Source organism: Manacus candei, unplaced genomic scaffold (assembly GCF_025592945.1).
Source record: "Manacus candei isolate 608988 ecotype Guabito, Panama unplaced genomic scaffold, ASM2559294v1 h1tg000018l, whole genome shotgun sequence".
Lineage (NCBI taxonomy): Eukaryota > Metazoa > Chordata > Aves > Passeriformes > Pipridae > Manacus > Manacus candei.
Window position 1 is genome coordinate 9459619 of NW_026138066.1, and position 21222 is coordinate 9480840.

At 41.3% G+C, this 21222-nt stretch overlaps 2 protein-coding genes across 2 annotated transcripts in view; one reads left to right on the forward strand and one right to left on the reverse strand.

The window, feature by feature from the left end:
• The window catches only part of SYN3 (synapsin III), a 201240-nt gene that overhangs the window by 72706 nt on the left and 107312 nt on the right, over positions 1-21222 (forward strand). The window lies entirely within an intron of this gene.
• The window catches only part of TIMP3 (TIMP metallopeptidase inhibitor 3), a 36392-nt gene continuing 17125 nt past the window's right edge, over positions 1956-21222 (reverse strand). Inside the window, exons 2-5 of the mRNA XM_051784639.1 lie at positions 13108-13190; positions 7931-8042; positions 7134-7255; positions 1956-6517 (exon numbers count right to left, since the gene is read on the reverse strand). Coding sequence (XP_051640599.1) covers positions 6320-6517; positions 7134-7255; positions 7931-8042; positions 13108-13190 — 515 coding nt within the window. The 3' untranslated portion in view covers positions 1956-6319. The remainder of the gene's footprint in view (positions 6518-7133; positions 7256-7930; positions 8043-13107; positions 13191-21222) is intronic.

Here is a 21222-nt window from a genome sequence, read left to right on the forward strand (position 1 = left end):
TAGGTACCTGACAGTGGACAGAGGCACCTGGTGGGAGCTTCAAAATTGCAAAGGAAATTTCCTTTAGTTTCTTGTGAAAAATCCCACCGGTGCTCGTTAGGTGCCCAAATACCTTGAAATGACAGTCCTTCACCTCTCTGTTCCCAAAACTCTGTTCCCTACCTGTGCTGTGTTGACTACAGCACTTCTGTACTTCACAGGCACATCATGGAGGTAAGTACAGTCATGACTGTAATGCAGTGGTGAGAGTTGTATTATCATTTAAGACATAAAGAAATGGATGGTCCTTAAACAATATGTGACGGTTTGTTGCACACTTTTAAGATAAATTAGTTGATAATACCTGTTGAATTTAATTCCTGATGATTTATGAAGAAAGATTTGTGACATATGTAATGCTTCAGGACAGTTGTGACTTTGTCTGACCATCACTTCATGAATGCTATTTTTGGAAGGCTTGATAAAGGTGATCATTGCAAATAAGTTAGCTAGTATTTTTAGCAATATTTTCTTGTCTGGAAATTTGATTTTCATTTCCTCAGACATAAATGTATTTGGTACCAGGATAGTAGTTTTGCTTAGCAGAACACTGATCTTAATTTCACTTTTTTGTCATCTTTATAACCAATCACCTACTTGGAGATGCTATTACTTACTTACAAAAGAGTACAGGAAGTCTTTTAAACTTTAGATAATCTCATACGAACACAAACACTACTGCTGACATGCAAGCTTGAGTAATCTGGTTTAAAACAGTTACTTTCCAACCATTTACAGAAGCAACAATCCACTTGGGCAAATTCAGGCCAGCCCTTTCCAGGTGGGGAGTCTGCCTCACAGAAGGAATCCAGACAACTTCTAAATATCTTTCTGGGCGCATCTTCACAGCATCCCGGGCTGTGAGAGCCTGAGAGGTCAAGTGCTTATACCAAGCAAGCTCCCTTGCAGTCACCACTCCACCAAATACCTGTGAAAAGTTTCTTCCCACTGTGCATCAGCTTCTCCATCTGTCTGATAGGAATGTAAAGATCCCCATTTCCCACTCTTTTTCTTCCCTTTCCTGGAGGCATTTTCAAGCTTTACCAGTTAGCACTCATAAAATACACTGTGGTCCTTTGATGGCTGATCCCCTGGAAGTGTTTATAACTAGTGTTATGGTTTTACCTCTCTGCAATGTGATATACTTCAAGCACTTTAGGTCTCACGTAAGAGATCCTCATCCTTCTACATCCAAAATTTTCCCAAGCTTACCCTCTAAACCTTTGGATTAAACACAGAACAGATTCAAAAACCCGTTTCATTCTTTCATACATGTAAAGAATAGAGATTTTCCAACAGTAAAAGTGGGATAAAGGAAATGTCTCACAGTAAGCCCATTTCTGTGAGCATTTCAGTTTAGCTGAAAATGCTTTTTCTGAAGCTTCTTTCCCAAGACAACAGGACAATTTTAACCAGCCTTAAACAGTAAGCCTAAAGAGAGGACACACGATTCTGACATTACACATCAAAAAAGATGAACCCCTCTTCCCTTTGTCATGGGCATGTACCTTTCAGGCCTCCCCCCAGTGACCAGTTTTCTGGAAACAAGAGCAACCTGGTAACTGTTCTTCCAAGGCCCTACTGGTGCTAGAGCCAGCCCTAGTGACTGCCTTGCTCTGTACTGACCTCCTATGGCCAGTTAACAACTGGGAGTCATTAACTTCAAAAGGGATTTTTCACCCCTTCTGGGCTTATGACCACAGTAACAGTTCTTAGAGAGACCAACGTCTTAAAAAGAGGGAGGGACTCATGGAGGAATCTTTGCCAAAGTGCAAGAATTGCCAGAGGTGGAATATCTGCTCTGGGACCAATAAAACAGGATCAAGAAAGGGAAGGAAATTAATAAATCCATTTGCAAATCCATTTGTGTACATTTGAAGTGGACAGAAACTAATGTAAGTGAAGCAGAGACAGAATGTCTGTGATAGAAATAAAACCACTTTACTGTTTAGAATAAAAGGACACTATAAAAAGTGAACATTATGCAACATTACCTTAAAAGACAATATACATTCACTGAATATAAAATTTATAAATAACATGGAGGAAAACTGTAAACAGTGCTAGAAAATTTAGCAACAAATACATTCCTTCTGGACAAGATTTTTCACACGGGTTTGGTTCCTTCCCCAAGTTTCCATAACTATCAGGAACAGCAGAGTGGCTCTATGAAGGAAGGACAGTGCCAGAGGGAAGGAGAAGCCAGTACAAGCAAAGCAGCAGCAAATGTTTAGTGGATTTTCACGTTTTTTTCTCAAGACCAGTAGCCCCAAAAGTCACTTATTCTAAAAACAGACAGATAATTTTTGCAGTTCCCTAAATTTTGTTATGCCCTTCTAAGCTAAAAAATACGTTCTGATTGAGCAGTACTTTCAGAGACATCTGGAAGAATGGAAACTTGTTCCCATGGAGGCCCTTACTTCAAATAGTCTTTACTGTAAAAAGCACAACAGTATGTTTCCCATCACTGTGAGGGAGCATTTCACTCTGACCAAGTATGAATGGGATACAGTGATATATTTAGGTTTTAGAATAGTCCTACCTAAAGGGTCATTAACTCTTCAAAACATGGGAAATTTAGACCTAAAATGGCAGTTTTGTCCCATACAGGGGAGAGGGAAGCCTCCCACAGGAGGACTTTATCCAAGTTACTCCATGCACAGATCTCCTGCTCTCTCCCCACTCCATTTTGGAAAAGGAAAATAGAATCCAATCTTTCTCAAACTTTCAATATATATTTTTGTAATTCTAAAGGGGAAAACACTGTCAAGAAATAAGGAAAAATATTTATAAATAAGAAAGTGAACAGCAACAGTGTAGAAATCAGCTATGCATTTTAAAAAGTACTGTTAATAATGTTGGTGTACCTAAAGCATGGTGGCAGGGAGTGTGTGTGTAATCCTGTACATGTCCAAAGGTCGTGCTCACATGAGCTGTGCCACTGACAGTTCTCTGACCTTAGGGTACTGGCCGAAGTGAGGAGCATGCCAGAGGTGACAGGAAGGTATTGGTGCTACTGCAAGACATTGTATGCTCCACACACTGAGGCATACTCTTCACACCTGCCTTCTCCCATCTCCATGCCTGGTGTTCCCACATATCACAAGGCCTGCTGTAATGAGGGAGTGAGTTTTGTCCACTGGCAGGCAGAAGTGACTTAGTAAGGCAGAATAAAGAAGAGCAGGTAGAAAGGAAGAAGTCTTTGAGTCTGATTTAGAGCCTCTTCAATCCATGTAATGGCTTCTTCCCACTTCAAGAGTGCCTTTAGTCAGGTTCTTAATGCAAGCAACAAGCTGAAGCTTAGCCCAAGATATATGTCCCTGATAGCACGCACAGAAACAAAATTAAGAAGCTTCCCAAAAGAAATGTATTTTCACTGGATTCTTCCCCCTCCTTTCAGCTTCACACTTTGAAAAGCCTTAACAATTGTTTCTTTACACAGCAAGGGTAAAGATTTACCAAACCTCCACTCCTGCTGATCTACCTGTCTGCATCTCAAATATTTTACCGTCTGCAACATAAAGTGGGAATATGCTTCATTTTCTGGTAATGCATCTGCTGTTTTGTTGTTTACAAAGCACATAGCTACACTATATCCTACTTAGGGACATAAGTCCTCATAGTATTAGAATGCAAATATTTTCACAATAATTTGAGTGCAATACTGTGATGTCTCAGCTAGCTAAATGAATCAGTGACAAGTAAAACATGCAGAGCTGCAGTTCAATGAAAATCCAAATCAACACTTCACTGCACTGAGGGGCATTTTCATTTAGCCTTCCAAAGCTGTGAAAAGTGGCTGCAGCTCAAACAGACGTCAGCTTTGCAAAGTCGCCTTGATCTTGAGGTGGGCCATAACCAGCAACGCCGACTCCACTCGACGCAAACAGGGAGGGTGGCTCCACGCTGTCCTCAGTGACCCTCACAGATTTTGTCAGCCACACTCAACTCAAACAGAGCTTACTCCGCTGGGCCCAAAGCCCAACTCCATATTTTGCCAAAAGGGACAACGTTCTGAACCACCACCTGATCCTGTGACGGGTGTCATGAAGCACCCTACTCTCCCTCTCATCTCCAACCCATAAATTAGGAGTAGTCACAGGGAAGAGGACTTCTGAGAAGTGTCCTAAGTCTGAATCACAGGAAAATCCAAGACTTTCAATGTGTTGTGTGCTGCATTGCCACTCAGAGCTGCTGGGAAAAAAACCATAAACAGCAAACTCTGTGAAAATGCCCTTTAAAATTCATGGTAAAAATGAAGCTTTTTGCTGCAACAATTCATGTAGCAAATGGGGCATTTCAGAGAATGTACATCTGGTAGAGCTCTGTTAGCACGCAAGGAACATAAAAACACATCAGTGCCCATCTCAAACAACCTCTCTTTTCAATTTGGCAAAGAGGTTCCAAACAATTCTCCAGTAATTGAGGTCACTGACTGTAAAATGCTGTATTGCCCCAAGCTGGAATAACTGCAACTCTTTTCCTGCCAGTGGCAGCTCTGATTTCTAAGTGGAATGAATGGAAGATATATGGAAACTTAAGATAAATAATCATAATAATACAAAAATGAAGTTAAGCACAATCTTCTCCCTGCCCAAGCCCTCCCCATCCAAAACTGAGTCACCCATTTTGTCAGCACCCCTTCTTCACCATCGTTAAAACTTAAAATACTTTTATTTGATAAGAAAAATTATATTATAGTTTTCTTAATAAAAAACCAAAATAGAACGAAAAAAACTTCTCCAGTCAACAGCAAAGCACAAGACAGTAAGGCTCCTCCTCCCACATCACTGCAGGACGTGGCATGAGCACATGCACAGGGCTATGCTTAACAGTGCCTAGAGGGAAACACAGCACTTAACACAGAAGGAACCCTCTGGCAGCTGAAATTTTACAATCCCAGACAACACTTATTAGGAGACCACTTTTTCTTGCCTAGCCCACACACACACTTCCTTTCACTATATAAACAAATGCAGCTAGTGTAGCTGCAGGGGAGGAACCATGGTGCAAGGAGGTACAGAGGAAACAATGACTGTAGCCACTACTGCAAATACACTGGAGCTTCAATACCTTAAAAGCAACTCACCGACTCGGAATGTCAATATTTCTGTCTTTAAAACACAATCAAACCATTCTTTTGTTTATAACACCAAAAAAATTCCACATCCTGTCAAAAATAGCTTATATCATTATGTGTATATACATCTTAGTTCAGCAAAACACTATTTTGGCAATACATTTTTTTTATAGTAAGAGTTCTAGCAAGTCTCCCCTTTCCCTCTTCCACGTGATTGATTTACAGTTGGTATTTTTGCATCTGTTTGGTTTAAGGTGTTCACAAGCTGGTTTTGCTGTTGAAGCTAAGCTGCAAAAATTTCAGGGGCCAATGCTGCTCAAAACAGGATGGCACAACACTTCATCTGCTCTGCTGTGGGTGGATTTACCTCCCTGAAAATAGGGGATGGGGCTTTTGTTTTTGAAAAAACAACAACAAAAAATACAAAATACTCTTTCTTTTGTTCCAGGGAAAACCAGAACTTCAAATGTGCTGTTGCACTCACACTGTGACTTAATTAGCTAGGACAATCAGTCAACAATGCTTTTACCAGACGATGTGGTCAGACACACCAGGTGAATTCTCCCACTGCTGGAGTCAATCACACTGTCAATCTCTCCCATAGAGGAGGATTTCTTTTGGATGTAATTTTTTCCAGAGTTTAGGCTGGGTTTCTTTTCATTTTGCTTCATTTGCCAATCTGATTAATGAAACCTGTTTCCCTTAAAATAGATTTGTCTATGTACTGTCAGCACTTAGTGCATGAGGAGGGGTGATGGGAAGCCAGCGCACAGAAGAATACATTGCCTAATTGGCATAGTTTTTAGATTTTTGTTTTCCTAAAAAAATAGAGATTATATTGCTACAGCTAATGATATAAGTAAGAGAGCAAGAGCTCCATCTTTTTCTTTTTTTTTTCTTTTTTTCCCTCCCATTTTTCCCTCTGGTGTGCAAAAGTAAGCTCCCAAATGTTGTCCGATCAAAATGAGTGGTATCAAAAAATGGAAAAGGTGACTACAAATTCAGTAAGGTAGCATAGACTTTTTTCTTTCTTTTCCATTTGTTTTTTTTCCTTTTCTTTTTAAGTGTTCGAAGTGCTAAAATTTGCATGAAAATAGGCACTAATTTCATTGTCATCATCATGATCTGGTAGGAGTTAGTGTCCAAAAGAAGATCAGCCACAAGTAAGGGAGAGGGGAGATAAGGAAATAGACAGCGTGCTCAGGGATCTGTGGCATTGATTATCGTTTTGTCTGGAGGTGCCCATCCTCTGTACCAGCTGCAGTAACCTTCCACCCTCTGGATGCAGGCATAGTGCTTTGCTTGATATCCTGAGTGGCCGAAGTTGGAGAGCATGTCTGTCCAAATACACTCATTCTTGGAGGTGGCAAAGCAGGGCAAATAGTAGCAAGGCCTAATCTGCAATTGGAAAGAGAAATCAGGTAAGGCTATATGTAAAAACAACATTATATAAAATGTCTTTTTAACAGAGACAAGTGATTCAAAATTCCACTCCCCCAAAACTTTGCTTACTAATCCAAAATTTAGCCTCAGTTCCGTAAGCACGTAAGCATGTGCTTAGCTTCACATACACAGCTAATCTGTAGTCAAAAGGGCTTTTCAGGTGCAGAAAAGTTGAGCTTATGTCTATGTTTTTGCAGGCCTGAGGCCATGTGCAAAAATCTTAGTACCAGTGCCAGGCTGTGAGGTTTTAAGCACTCAAAATGTTTACACAGGAAAAAAGCTGGACATACCTTGCCAAGCCTCTGGTACCTGATTTCATTCACCTGCAAATGATTCTGCATGGATTCTGAAAGCCTTCCCCAACCCCAATTAACTCCAACAGGGCATTAAAAAGGAATAGACTCTGCATTTTTATTTGATTGTCTCTTCTCTGGTCTCAACACTAAAACTGAGCTTACATTTTCTCTGTAAAAATTGTCGTCCTCCATTTCTCTTCCTGGCTGTTCCCCAACACCATTGGGTATTACCAAGCCAGGGGAAACAGATGCCACCTAATCAAAGACACACATACCTTGCATCCACAGCCCAGGTGATAACGATGATTCAGTCCTTTACGCTGGGACAGAGTCAGCCGGTCCCATTTCTCATACCAGTTGCACAGGCCAGTGTAAACCTTCCCTTCATACACCCGGCCTTGAAAACAGAGACATGGTCACAAGTTAGCACTTCTCAGCTCAAGCACTTCTCTCGTTTCCCAAGGTTGCTAATGCTCTCAATATGCTTAGCTTCAGTCACTGCTCAGCAAATGCTTTCTTTTTATTAACTGGTTCAGGAATCTCTGGTCAGCAAGATAACAGTACCTCTGCAAGTCAGGAGTGTTGTGCCAGCTGTAAGCGCTACCAGCAAAATGCAGGTTAGTAATGCTGTCAAGCTCCTCTTAACAACAAAGTGAATTGACATCTTCACTAGAAATAAGACTTGGCAACTGCCACACATCTCTATCTCCTTGCACCCCCATCTCAGCAGCCTGCATTTCTCCAGCTCATTCCAAAATTTCTGGCACGGCCAAGTAGCAAGGAGTTCCCTGTGACAGACATGCCAGCTCAGGTATAAATTGACAGCCATGGACTGTCATACAATATATTTGTCACAACATGCCTGGGTGTAAGATATGTTTTAGGAAAGAGGGAAATCTAGAGTGTGAAATGACTCTCAGCGTTGAAGAGTACTGAACACCAGAATACTGCTGGCCATCTTAACACTTGAGAAGTTGCATGCAGAGCTGCCTACACAGTCACTCATATCCTTAGCACATGTATGTGTAGAGCAGAAGAGGTTTTGCTAATGAAGAAGTACACTGCCCTTTACCTGTAATCAGATATTGGTACTTGTTGACCTCCAGCTTGACTCCACAGAGACTCTCAGAGGCTTCTGTGTAGATGTACTGAACGTGTGGCATTATCTGGAAGCCCCTGTACATCTAGAGGAAGAATAAAAAACTTTAAATCATCTTAAGATGCCAACTTTCACTTAAGATTCTTTACAATCTACATTCCTAGACCAGGGTGGTAAGCAATAAGCTTCGTTTTGTACAAGGGTGAATGAATAATGGCACTAGCTGCACTCCTGGAAGTCTCCCCACCAGATCTGCCGGTAAAGCAGAAAAACCACCTGCTAATGAGCCATTGCAATTCTGCACAGGGACCACTTTTTCCCATTCATATTAGTTCCAGTGGCATTGAGTGAGCAAAGCGCCAACACTGCAAGCTCTGCCAACATCCTGAACTATTTTTTCCCTTATATAGCTCATAATTAGGGAGAAATAAAATTAGTTCAAGTTTGGAATCTTTATCCTCCGTGTGATTTAAACAATTTCTTCCAAACTAGGGGATTTTTCTTTTAAACAATTACCCTATTTTCCAGTGTTGCTGTTGTAAGAGTTTCAAACCTTTGGCGCTTGATCTAAGTCATCAAGCCAGACACCTCCTTCTCAAACGCCCAGCATATGCTACTCCTGCTGACCTCAGCAAAGACTTAATGTTTCTCTAACTAAATGAATGCAGACATAGAATTCTACATCACCTTCTAAAATTAGTCCTGTACTGATGGATACCATAAAGAAAATATCATGCATACATTAGTTCCTCCACACTCCTCCTCCTTTTCCATAATCTTTCTTACAGCTCAGTTAAATTGAAATAGGAACCCACAGATATACTGGCAGTTGGATTCAGTCAGAAATTAGCATGTGTCCCCATCTGACCTGACCTTACCACTGCAGCTTAGGGAAACTCATGCCTACTTGTTTGTAGCATCACGAAGCCTTTGCATGGCAATGAAACAACTACTCCATGTCTACATTGGACCCAATAAAACATATCCTATTTTTGAAAAATAGAGGATGGTTTCCCTGAAAATTTCATCCTTAAAATTTGATTGTCCTTTCAAAGCACTCAGTCTCTCTTTTTTCCCCTCCAACTCTATGAATGGCCAATATTTAAAAGTTAAAGAAGAAAACAATAGAATTCAGAATTAGAATTTCATAGCATTTCCCAGTCTATCCTTTCCTCTGTGAGCTTTATTGATAGAGAGCACATTCACATTCAGTTTAGCAGTAAATATTAATGTGAGGCAAAAGAGGACCAAATAATCCCAAACAAGCCCAGAGCCATAGATCCTTGCTGCTGTGTCACCTAAGCTGTGGTATGCTTCTCCAGGCTGCATTCTATTTTTTGAAGTCCCCTATTATCCCAGGGTATTTGACCATTCCCCCACCTCCTTTAAAAACAACAAACTTTTTTCTTTCTGAGAGAACATCTGTTAATTTAACAGATTTTCTGCAAGGTCCAGATACTTCATATAAACCCATAAAAAACTACTAATAATTCTTCTATGCTGAGAAGCCAAATTATATTTGGGACACTAGAGATTCCCACTGTCAAAACAAATAAAACAATACCTTAAGCATTATTTCTGGATACACAAAATGTCCTAAAAGTGCTGTTAGACCAGTCAGAAGAAAACCAACCCTAAAGCTAACCTCTCTCCTAACTGCTACCCTTGGAGTCCTCCTATCACCACAAATGTGCGTTTTTGGAAGCATAATAACAGGGAACAAAGTATTAGCAAGCATCACATGGTGATGTCTGCTAGTCCTGCTTTATTTCCATCTGTGTCAGCATTCCCCTTAGCAGCCCCCATATTGCCTCAGAAATGCACATGCAAATACTGTGGTGGTTCCTGCTGCAAGAACAACTTGACCCTGTGAAGCTGTTCACGATGTCCCTCCCTCTATGCCTCCCATGTTAGGTTGCACTAGATATCAAGGGCTTGGAGTCATCTTGCCCAGCCTTCAGTTACCTAAAACTTAGGCAATTCACATGAATTAGGCATCCTCTCTAGTCAAATGCCAAGAACATGCACCTCCAGAACAACTCAGCCCATCCTAAAATAGCTGTCTACAACTAGTGGGTTGAACTACACTATGATGGTTCCTGTCTCTATCCATTGACAATCAAGAGAGCAGGAAAGACTCAATGCCTCATTTTAGTCTGTCTAAAATTAAACTAAATTAATCCTACCCCACTTCTTTCCTCTTGGGACTATCACATTTCCCCTTGTAGACTCATTTTACAGATTAGCACAAACCAAGTAAAGCCTCCTTGCTTCTGGCAGCCTGTGCAAAGTGCTGCCGTGGTCAACTAGAACTGTTTGTGCACATGGAAGAGAAATATCTTATCTCCTTGTTTCCTTTGCAGTTTCCTGAAATAGGTTCGGGCCATTCTCAGAATGCACTAAAGGATCACTGAACACGTAGGGGTTAGATCAGTCCTGTGCAGATTTATGACACGTGATCTTGAAGTATTCTTATATTATTTGAGAAAGCAGTGGGGGAAGGCAGAGGCTGCTTGAAAAAGCACAAGGCCTTTTCAGACAACAAACCTGAACGCTAGAAAGCCTGGCACTGTTCTGTCACTGTGGGCTGACCCTGTGCTCCAGTCCAGGCCCCAAGCTGGTTTAGTTGTGAAATGCAGCAACAAGTTCAGGAGTGTTAGTGAGATCAACAGTCAATCTCAGCAAACTCCAAGGAGCCCATGAAAGAAATACAGAGATTGTTTGTTGTCCTTTAAGGCTTCCAATGCTTTCCACAGGCAATTCAGTACACACTGATAGGCTAAATGGCTTGTTTATTTTTCATCTGCAGGTGCAGAAGAGTTTATGCAGACTGACATGCTAGTTTTATCTTTAGAGTTGTTCCCATGCAGCTGTGCAGAGCCATAGGCCTCCTTAGTTTTCTTTTCAGCAGGAAGACAGTCAGCTTTCTTTGGGGCAAGCAAGGGAGAGATTTGCTGCATCATTCTGAACTTCCCCACTGCACAGACCTAAATCCCTCCTTATACTGAAGTCTTTAAGCTCAGCAGAAAGACAGTAGGGCTTCAAAGAAGACACTTGGTTTGTTTGCTTGTTTATCAAGAACTATGTCCTCCGGACATTCCAGTTCTACTGAGGACTTTGACTGCTTCGTGTTCCCTCATGCCAAAGGTTACAGCTAAATGTCCAATGCAACATCCCACCAGCCTACCATCTAAGCAGCAAACACAGGGGCAGTCTGACCAATGCATGATTTCCCCTTCAAAAATTACTCTTGCTTTTGTTGGGACACACAGCTTTTTAACAAAACACTGTGGAACTGCTCCTGCAAAAAGACCCTGTGCTGCAAAATAACCCAATGAAAACAGCCAGGACAGGCTCAGGCATCTTATTTCAAGATTGACACGATGGTGTCTATCGACAGTAGAGTGGCTGCTGCTCCACTCAACATGCTGGCCTTGCCTGGGCTTACACTCCTCCCCATGCCAGTCGACACATCGAAGCCTTTTCTATTCATAGCAGGACACTGCTGCAGACCCCTAGGTCAAAGGAGGAATGCTTAATGCTGCCCCAGAGACCTCTGACACTGCAATTCACTGGCTGACCATGAGGCAGGCTGCATCACTAGATAGGAGAGAGGCCAGTGTTATAGTGGGTAAAGGGTAGTGATTCATTTCAGGGACTACCACTATTCTAGATCACTGCTGCACCCTGTTCATGGTCATACATTTAACAGGAAGCACCAAACTGTGGGAACTGAGAGGGACAGAAAGTAGTGGCACTGGACAGACCAGGATGAAACCAGAAAAAGTTGATAAAGTCACTACAGCATGTGGACACTGAGCACTCCTGTGAAGTGGGGTACTCTTGCTGAGCTGAAGAGTGACAGAACTAGAGAAGAACAGCACAGAGTGCTGCAAGCCTGATGAGGCCAAGGATAGTCATCAAAAAAAATAAAAGGGAAAAGAAAAAGTGGCAGCATTGTCTCATTGTTGCCAGCATAACCAGTTTCGTTTTTTACAAACACAAGTTAATCAACAGATATGTATGTCCTTTGGAGTCTTTAAAAGAAATTTTTAAGGTGAAGGAAACCAATAAGCCCAGCATCTCACATCCTCTTATTTGAAGTGCAAGCATTCCACTCTTGTGGAAGAGCCATGCCAGGACCAGATTTGGCTACGTGCAGGGTTTTGCGACAGCTTATGAAACAGGCTTTGCATCTTCTCCTCCCCACTTTCGTGCTTAGTTATAAACTGCCTTATAAAGAGAGTTACTGTTACAAGGCAGGCAAGTGACTGTTTTTTTCTGAACCTTTACTTTGCCTAATATGTTTCAGATTTCTGCAGTCTCTGCCAAGCTTTTCCATTCCCTTTTTTTTTTTTCTGAAGATATAAACCAGTCTTATGACTGGAATGGCATTGCCAAAAAAAACAATCTAGGGCTGATTTTTAGCATTACATAACAACAGGGCAGTTTAAGAAGAAATACTAAGCCCAAAGCAGCAGGTTGAGTGCAGTTTGTGCAGCAAAGAATTAGAGCTCTGAAAAAAGGAACTAAAGAAATCAAGTAACTGGTGTAGATCTACCTCTTTTCATCTCTGAGTCAATAATTTACAACTCTTCTGAGCTGACGATATTTAAAAGCTACAGCGTTTGGTTTAGCTTTATGAAAAGACTTCATTATATGATTTTCATTTGTTCTGTGGAACAAATGAAATGGAAAAAAATGCTATCACCCTAACTGGTGGTCACAAAGAATGCAAGGAAACAAGAACACTCTCCCAAGGCTGGCAGACCCCCTGCTATAATTTCCTTATTGGATTTAATGAAAGTGTTGCATGGAAAAGCTTGCATTTCCACAGTCTAACACTGTGCATGTTGAACACAGAATAGGATTTCAGTATCTACAGAAAAACATGTGGCACCTTTTACTACCAAAAATTTTACAAATAATGGAAGAATTCAGGCATTCAGCACTGTATGCCAGGAATGATCTCTTCCTGCTCCTTTCCCCTCTTCAGGCAAATTTCTATCAAGTGCTGTTTTTCTTCCATTCTGGATGGCCAATACAAAAATGTTGAGGTGCTGATAAGTATGCAAACTCTGTTTGTTATTACATGTTAATTAGAGTCATTATGATATCTACAAGCTTGTATGAAATGTCTGCAAACATACCTTCATCTGCTTGACAGTGTATCGCATCGTTCCAAATGGTCCATCTTTCATGAGCTTCTTCCCCACCACTTTAGCTCGGATCACTGTCATAAGGGAGGAGAAATACAACAAATTATAAACAACCTTATACAACATTTACGCTGTACCCTCCACTTCAAAAAAAAACCCCAAAAAACTACTTAGATAAATTATTCTGCAAAATAAAACAAAACTCCAGGCCAGCCTTCCTCTTAATTTATTCTAAATCTCACACACAGCGATGGCATGTAAAATGGGATGCCAAAGCAAGTATTTACTTAGAGGAAATTCAGTTCTGTGCAAAGAATAAGAACAAGCATTATTTATGGTTAAATCTCACTGAAATCTGCAAGGCAGACTATAGCTGGGGCCAAGATAGATTAAACTCTTTGCACCAAGCCACTGGGATGAAGTTTATATTTAATGTCTTTAACTCTCAACATACAGGATGATACTACTTTTAAATTGTTCTTTCAGTTTCAGTGAAGCTTCTGTTTCCCAATAACCACAACAATACAGAACAGTGCAAAAAGCTTATCCCAGCTTTTTGAATAATCCAAAGAACAGATTTAAAGGAAGAGATAGGTTTAGTTATACACACAAGTTCCTGGACATTGTTCCATGAGGGTGGTGTCAAATGAAGACAAACTCAGTCTGCTCTGATTTATATCCTGTGCTTCAGCCAGACTTGTCAAAGAAATTTTAAACTAGCTAAGACAGTCCTGCTGGCTTTGATTCAAAGGGCCAACAAAACCTTCATTCATTGAGTGTAAAACCTAAATATTTTTACTTTTCTTAAACTACTATTACCCAATGTCAGTAAAAGCCAGTACAATTTTATTGACTCTTCTATTTAACAAGTTGTTCAGACTTCAATTTACTCTCATCTTCAAATATATTTTAAGAACTAGCTTCCTCCATTTGTTGTCCCCAACCACCACAACCACCAGCAAAGCTACAGAAACCAGACTGTCTAAGGGTCAATGAGAAAGAACACCATTCCTTTAATTTCTTTGTGAATTCCAGGATAGTTCACTAATGCTGGAATCTATAGCAAGGAGTGCCAAATGTCTTATCTTCATCTATTGCATATGTGATACACTGAAATTGAAAAATTTGGTGTTTGCCAACATGTCTGAAACCAACAAAGAAATCTTATTGACAAGGATAAGAAATATACTAAAAGGCAGTATTACAAAATGCTAGTTTCCAAACCAAAACACAGTTAGCATGTAAGATGACAAGCACATTCTCAGTTGTTGACGAAATATCTAAAACCTCATTTTCTTCATGTACTTCGTTGCTAGCTTGGCAGTCCTTTAACTTCTAGTTAGAGTAGCACAGCCACTAGAGACAGAAACTTTGATTTACGGACTAATCAAGAGCTTCATCAAAGGACCAAAAATTCAAAATGCACATCTACACTAGCACATTACAGCATCCCAATTTCAACTAATGACACCCTTGCAAGCATATGGAAGGGTCTGTATTTTCGTATTATTGTTCCCCAGTAAAGCTGGAGAAGAACAACAACCATTCAAGCAAATTCACCTAGAAAAGCCATGACAAACTTTAGTGTGGGCTGTCACTTCAGGCCTTTTGTAAATGGGTCAAGCCCTCTGTTTCTCCAAGAAGTCACCTTTATCACCACAATGATAACTTTTCTAGTTAAGTTCTTCTCTTTACTGAAAAGCTAGAAATGAACAAAGAACCCACGCTGCCTCATTTTTTCCATATTGAAGGAAAAGTCAAGCTGATAGCCAAGGAGCAGAGGATACTCTAACTTAAGTCTATACCCTGTATTCTGTGAGGCTAAATTCCCATCCCCTGAGGATTAGATGCGTCTGAGTAACTGGAGAGAAATGCTGGATGGACAGCACTGCTCGGAAGTTGCTCTTGCACATGTAGCTTCAACACCCTAAGCGTCCACGCATGAGAGCCACTTGTAAATCTGCCCAGAACAGAGTTCTGAGCTGCACATCTGCAGCCACACGTTTCCAAGTTCCCATCTTTGCTCCTTCAAACCACCACTCCCCAGTTGTACGGCTAGACCACTCTACAGTCCTGGTCAGAAAATAAAGAACGCTGCTCCTAACTGAGGAGGGGCCATGCATACTTGCCAAAGGAACTTTTCACGCTCTGCAAATTATCAGAAACTTACAGTATTCCTGTTGCAAATTCAGCCCATGTTATGTTTACTGTTTACTTCTGCGGACTCCTGCTACTTGAGCAGAATGAGGCAAAAGGTATTGTCACTGCTCTCCTGAACTCCTCCCTTCTCCTTGAAGCTCTATTACAGTACTACTATTACTGATGGGAAACTTTATCCCACACAAGTGGTCACCAAAATAGCTGCATATTTTTAAACCACAATTCCTTTGAAGTACTGCCTATGAAAATACTCCAAGATGAATGTTTCTCAGTACCTTGGGGTTTCAGGTCAAGTCACTTTGTGGGACTGGAGCAGTTGGCAAAGTCTCATGAGTGATTTGTAATTATTTATGAAAAGCTAAATTAGATAGGGATATAAATCTTGATAAGATAAGCATGGTATTAATGGTATCATGGTAAGCCATGATACAAAGAGGAGAAAACATACGTGCTGCTTCTCAACCTTTGACATGATTTAAAAAAAGAGGGAGAAAACAGAGAAAGAAAACCAAGTATTTAGTTAATATTTAAAAAAAATACTATTATGAAAATAATAAACTGCTATGTTTGAGGATTCAAGAAATGCACCTAAAAATTTATCACAAATTTATTAATGTACTTATATATTTTCCCTTGCCTTTTTGTGGGTTTTGTAAAGGCAAACAAATCAGAATGGGCATAGGAGAAAAAGGACCTATATGACCTTTTATTTACCCATATGCACACATATCTAACTCAAGTACTCTTTAACTTATCACTTACTCATTTTCTCAAAGATTCATAGGAAGAATAAGCCTGAAGGTAAGATATGAACCAGAAGAGGACATTGACTTTACAGTTGAGATAGCAGAAGGCTCTGCTCTGCACTGGGACAGCCTCTTCTTGAATATTGTGTGCAGTTTTGGGCACCACAACATAAGAAAGACATTAAGCTGTTAGAGAGTGTCCAAAGGAGGGCAGTGAAGATGGTGAAGGGCCTTGAGGGGAAGCTGTATGAGGAGTGGCCAAGGTCACTTGGTCTGTTCAGCTTGGAGGAGACTGAGGGGAGACCTCATTGCAGTCTACAACTTCCTCGTGAGGGGTAGAAGAGGGGTAGACACTGATCTCTCCTCTGTGGTGACCAGTGAGAGGACACAAGGGACTGGCCTGAAGTTGTGCCAGGGGAGGTTTAGGTTGGATATTAGAAAAAGGTTCTTCACCCAGAGGGTGGTTGGGCACTGGAACAGGCTCCTCAGGGAAGTGGTCACAGCACCAAGCCTGATAGAGTTCAAGAAGTATTTGGACGATACTCTCAGGCACATGGTGTGACTCTTGGGCATGATCCTGTGCAGGGAAAAGGGTTGGACTCCATGATCTTTGTGGGTCCCTTACAAATTAGCATATTCTGTGATTCTGTGATACATAAAGTGGTAGCTCTTTTTCCCAACTGAAAAGCAAAGGCATCAACTGTCCTGGTTCAATCGAGCCTGTGTTTTTTATTGGGGCCAGCCACTAGATGGTGACCCTGTCCCAAATCTCACCTTCCTCTGACAAGCGGGCAGCAGTACAGGCACAGGTTAACACCACAAATCCCAGTTGCTTGCTCAATTGCACCATGAGAACCAGATGCTTTCACGCACGTGGGCTGGTCATCATGCATTAACAGCACTTTAAGTGAAGGCACACCCTTTAGAGACCAGGATTTGCTCCAAAACCATTTCCCTTGTGACCAATTACCATGAATGGCTCAGGACAGTAACAACTGCTACACTTCTCATTATTCTTTCAAGGATTTATTTTATTGGTGTGCAATATGAGTATTTTAAAGTGAGAGCTTTGGCTGAGATGCATGCTCACTGCATTGAAGTGAAGGATGTGGAAGACTCATGTTGTTTACTAATGGAGACACAGGAGACAAGTTATTCTCCCATTGCATTCTCTGACATCCAAATAGTGGCAAAATAAAATACATGGGGAGCAGCAACATGACTGGGAGGCTGAAGAAAAGCTCCTTCTATCCGGAGGCCACTGTCTACACCAGAAAGTGGACAACATTTAGAAATGCTGCTTTAACACCAGACACAGGACATGCCAAAGAGGATGGCTGCCATTTTATTCATCCAAGGACTATACAAGGGCTCACTTCCAAGCGCAATTTACTGAGACCTTTTCACCAGCTTTACTAGCAGCTCCCTCGTTGTCTGCCTCACAAAAACTCCTTACTGTGCTGGTACATGCTGGAGGGCTCACATCATGCAGGACTAAGGCAGTTGGTATGTTTTAGACTCCTGAGTATACCTAGCACACTGCTGAGATATTAGTGGCATTTATGAGGGTCTCTCCTAATGTGGTCAAGGCAGGATTCTTTTACCCACAGATTTTCTAGCACTGGTGTTGATGGTGCTTCTAAGATAGAATTGCTGTCTACCTTGCTCACTCATCTCACAAGATGCATTCCTTTTCCCACTCCCCTGGCTGATCTGTTAGCAATTACTACCAACACTCTTGACTGCCCTATATACAGAGGACCATAACTAGAAGTGGACTGTGTCCTTTGGGCTGGAAGTATGGCCCAACCACATGCAGCCTCTTGGGAGGCTCTCTTAAATTGCCTGGTGGCTGTAGGCTTCTATGAGCAGCAAGTAGCTGGTGCCTGCTCTAGTAGGGGGACAAGAAAGCAGGCCTTTACCCATTCCTCCACTTCCACAGCAAAGCAGAATGGAGAGGGAAATACTGATGACAGCAGGGGATTCATGAAGAGGGGAAAAAAACAGAAGCCTCCAGTCTGTTTGATGATCTGTTTGTACTGAAAGTCACCTCTTCCTCCATAACCAAAATAGAATTCTTTTACAAATCAGAGTACTGAATTTGAAGGCTTCTTCCAAAGCACAGGAAGACTGAAAAAATACAATAGTTTTCTCTTGCCTCACTCCATCACGGCCTTCAGCCAAAGCCACAAAGGCAAACCTCTTTTGCTTTGTCTTGGAAGAAGTCAAGTCCAGCTGTAATGGTACACAGCATCACCAAAGAACTTCATCAAGAAAGCAAAAACAGGTAGTGAAGTTAAGAGGCTCACTGCTGGTTACCTTCCTCTCATACCCCTCAACCAACAAACAAGTTCCCATTACTGGTAGTCCAAATCTTGACTTCTTGTCATTTCAAAGTGCTCTTATGAACACTCACTGAGAAAGAGCACCTTCTTGGAACCAATCACCTCTACCAGCCAGTTGCCACTTAAACATCACATTGTAAAGGACTTGTGTGTACTTCAGCAAGTGTTGATGACTAACAATAGAAGTCTAAATAGAAACAGGAGAAAGCAAGACACACAGACAACTTTCCTTCCCATGTTCTAACCAGAACTATGACATTTACTTTTGGCCTTTGTTTTACAGATCCAGAAAACTTTCCCTGTCTGTGGCATGGTAAGGCTGTTTGAAGGTCACCCAAAAAAAGTGGAAGACAATTAAATAGCTTCACCCAAGCCCACGCTCTGTATAAAACAACTGATTACAATTGCACTTGCTAAATATTAACCACGCTTCCCATCCCTGCAGATTTTCTTGCCACTGAAAGTCTGTTTGCAGGGTATGCTGTGCTGCTTGATTTCCAATACTGCAAAATAAGGAGTAATACAACTCTTTCACACAAGACTGTGTTTGCATCAGACCTCTCATCACTTCAAAAAGTATAAACTGCTCTAGAAGGGCTTTACCTGGGAGGAAGTTAATCCTCTCAGCAAGATCATAAATTAAAGACTCAAGCTTGCATAAAACAGGCAGAACTTGGTTTGTGCTTGGCATTTCACCTGTAGCTTATTAACTAGATACAGTCTTTCTGATAGCAGCGGTATCAAGCTTTTTCTCCCTCCCCATATAGTGTATCTCACCCTATGGAAGTCCAAGCTCCCTCTGAAATACATTAGAATCAGAGAGAAACTAGAGGTCTCTCTGTTAGATTAGAATCTGTGAATTCTCTTCTGGAAAAGAGAACATTTCATTCACGTTCCTTATGCAATTTGGTTGAAGACTTCAGCTGCCCAGTATTGCCCCTGCATCTAACTCCTGATATTAGCTCCCTTGCTTCCCAGTCATACACAGATATTCTGTCAGAAAGATAGAGGAAAGACTAAAAGGAGGAGGAAGAAAGGAGGAATCTAAAATGCATTTATATCCATTTACAAGTAGAATCTCTTAGATCCATATGTAGTAGATGTTAGTACATGTAAAAACCAGCTACACAAAATACCCCATGAAAAACACAGAGAAGCTAAAGGAAGAAAAGAGGAAAAAACCCCAGTGTCTGTTGTTACTAGCTATTACACCTACTTAACTCAGGGAAGCCAGGTAGATGTAAGAGATCAGCCAGAACAGGCACAGAGTGAGTTGAGTCACAGAAGTTACACACATCACTAGGTTAATCTCACTGCTTGCACCAACAAATGTTCTAGGTTTGCTACAGACCTAAGCAGACACCGCAGACTATGTAATGAGCATGCCTACAGTTTTGAGAACCCTCTGGGGAAATAAACAGAGAAACCAATGTCATTCCTGCCAACTAGACATTTCTCTGCCTCCTTTTTGGTAGGTTGTTTTTTTTTTTAACCTTCCATCTAAATATTTTTAACTAGTCTCTGGAAGCTGAATTCAAGCTAGAGGCAAAAGGCAGCAGGCAAGTATCAGAGCAAAGGAAGGAAAAATGATACAAGTGGAGGGAGGGGAAGGGAGTGCCTCATGTACAGAGCACAGAAGAGGCATCTCACATCTCTTTCCAAGGAGTGTTTTCAACAGAGCGCATTTTGTCTCGTCTTGTGCCTCTGACAACTGCCAAAGACAGAAATACTTTCAGCCAAGGTTAGCAGTGTTGGAAAGATGGTTGTCAAAACCAACACACAAAAGCACTTCCAAAGCCAGCTTACAACAGTGGATAAAAATAACAAGCATATGACTCAAAGCAATGGTCAGCTCAAAACACCTTTTCCATCTCCTTTTGGTCAACATAAGATCAGTGCAATAGAACTAGATTTAGGTCAGTCCTCTCTTCCAGATAAAGTATTCTGGACACATTACATACAGGACGAGGGGAAGGCAGGCTGAGACAGACAAGGCTCTGGTTTCCCATAGCTCTTTGGAATTGTTCAGTGGAGCCACAGGCCTAAGCTTTCCACTCAGAGAATATGGCAGAGCTGATGTGAGACCAATTAGGGACAAATGGAAACCATATGCGATTTTAATGAAACAAGAAGCTGGTGCACATAACTTACTGCTGCAGGAGCATTTACTGCCTGAAAGGAATGCGCATCTGGCATTGATCGTTTCCCAACCCATCAAGTGAGCAGTAACATGGAAAGCAAATTGGAGCATATGATGAGAGATGAATTACCGAAAGAGTACAGTTCAGGGAGCAGCCTCTGAGAGGAGAAAACATGCCCTTTGCCTGTGATCTAGTGATATAAAGCTGCAAGTGAAGCTGATCTTCCATTTCCACAGATCATGATGATAAACTGCAAGAACAAGTGCTACAGTGATTAAAATGGTTCAAGTGGTATTTTAAAGAACCTACTACAGTCTCAGAAATCCCATTCTGAGTCACATGGGGCAGACTTTTACTCTCTTGAGGTCATGAGCACTTCTTAAAGAACAAAGTACAGTTGATCCTAAACAAGGGTAATACACAGTCCCCAAATTACATTACTTTCAGGTGTACATCAAAATGGGTACACCATGAGGAGATTTCAGGTTGAAGAGGCAGTGCAGACATATCCTTTTGATCCATTTTTTTTTGTTCTTTTTGGCTGCAAATTTCCCGTGAAGCTTTACTTCTGCTGAGAACAAAAAGTCCTTAGCCTGCAAAGCTGTAGATAAGTTGCTCTACTGGGCTATGGTTATTTCTTCTGTAGGCTGTTGTGTTGCAGTTTGATACCCAGTTTTCAGAACAAACCCACTGCCTTCACCAAGCAGGAAAGAG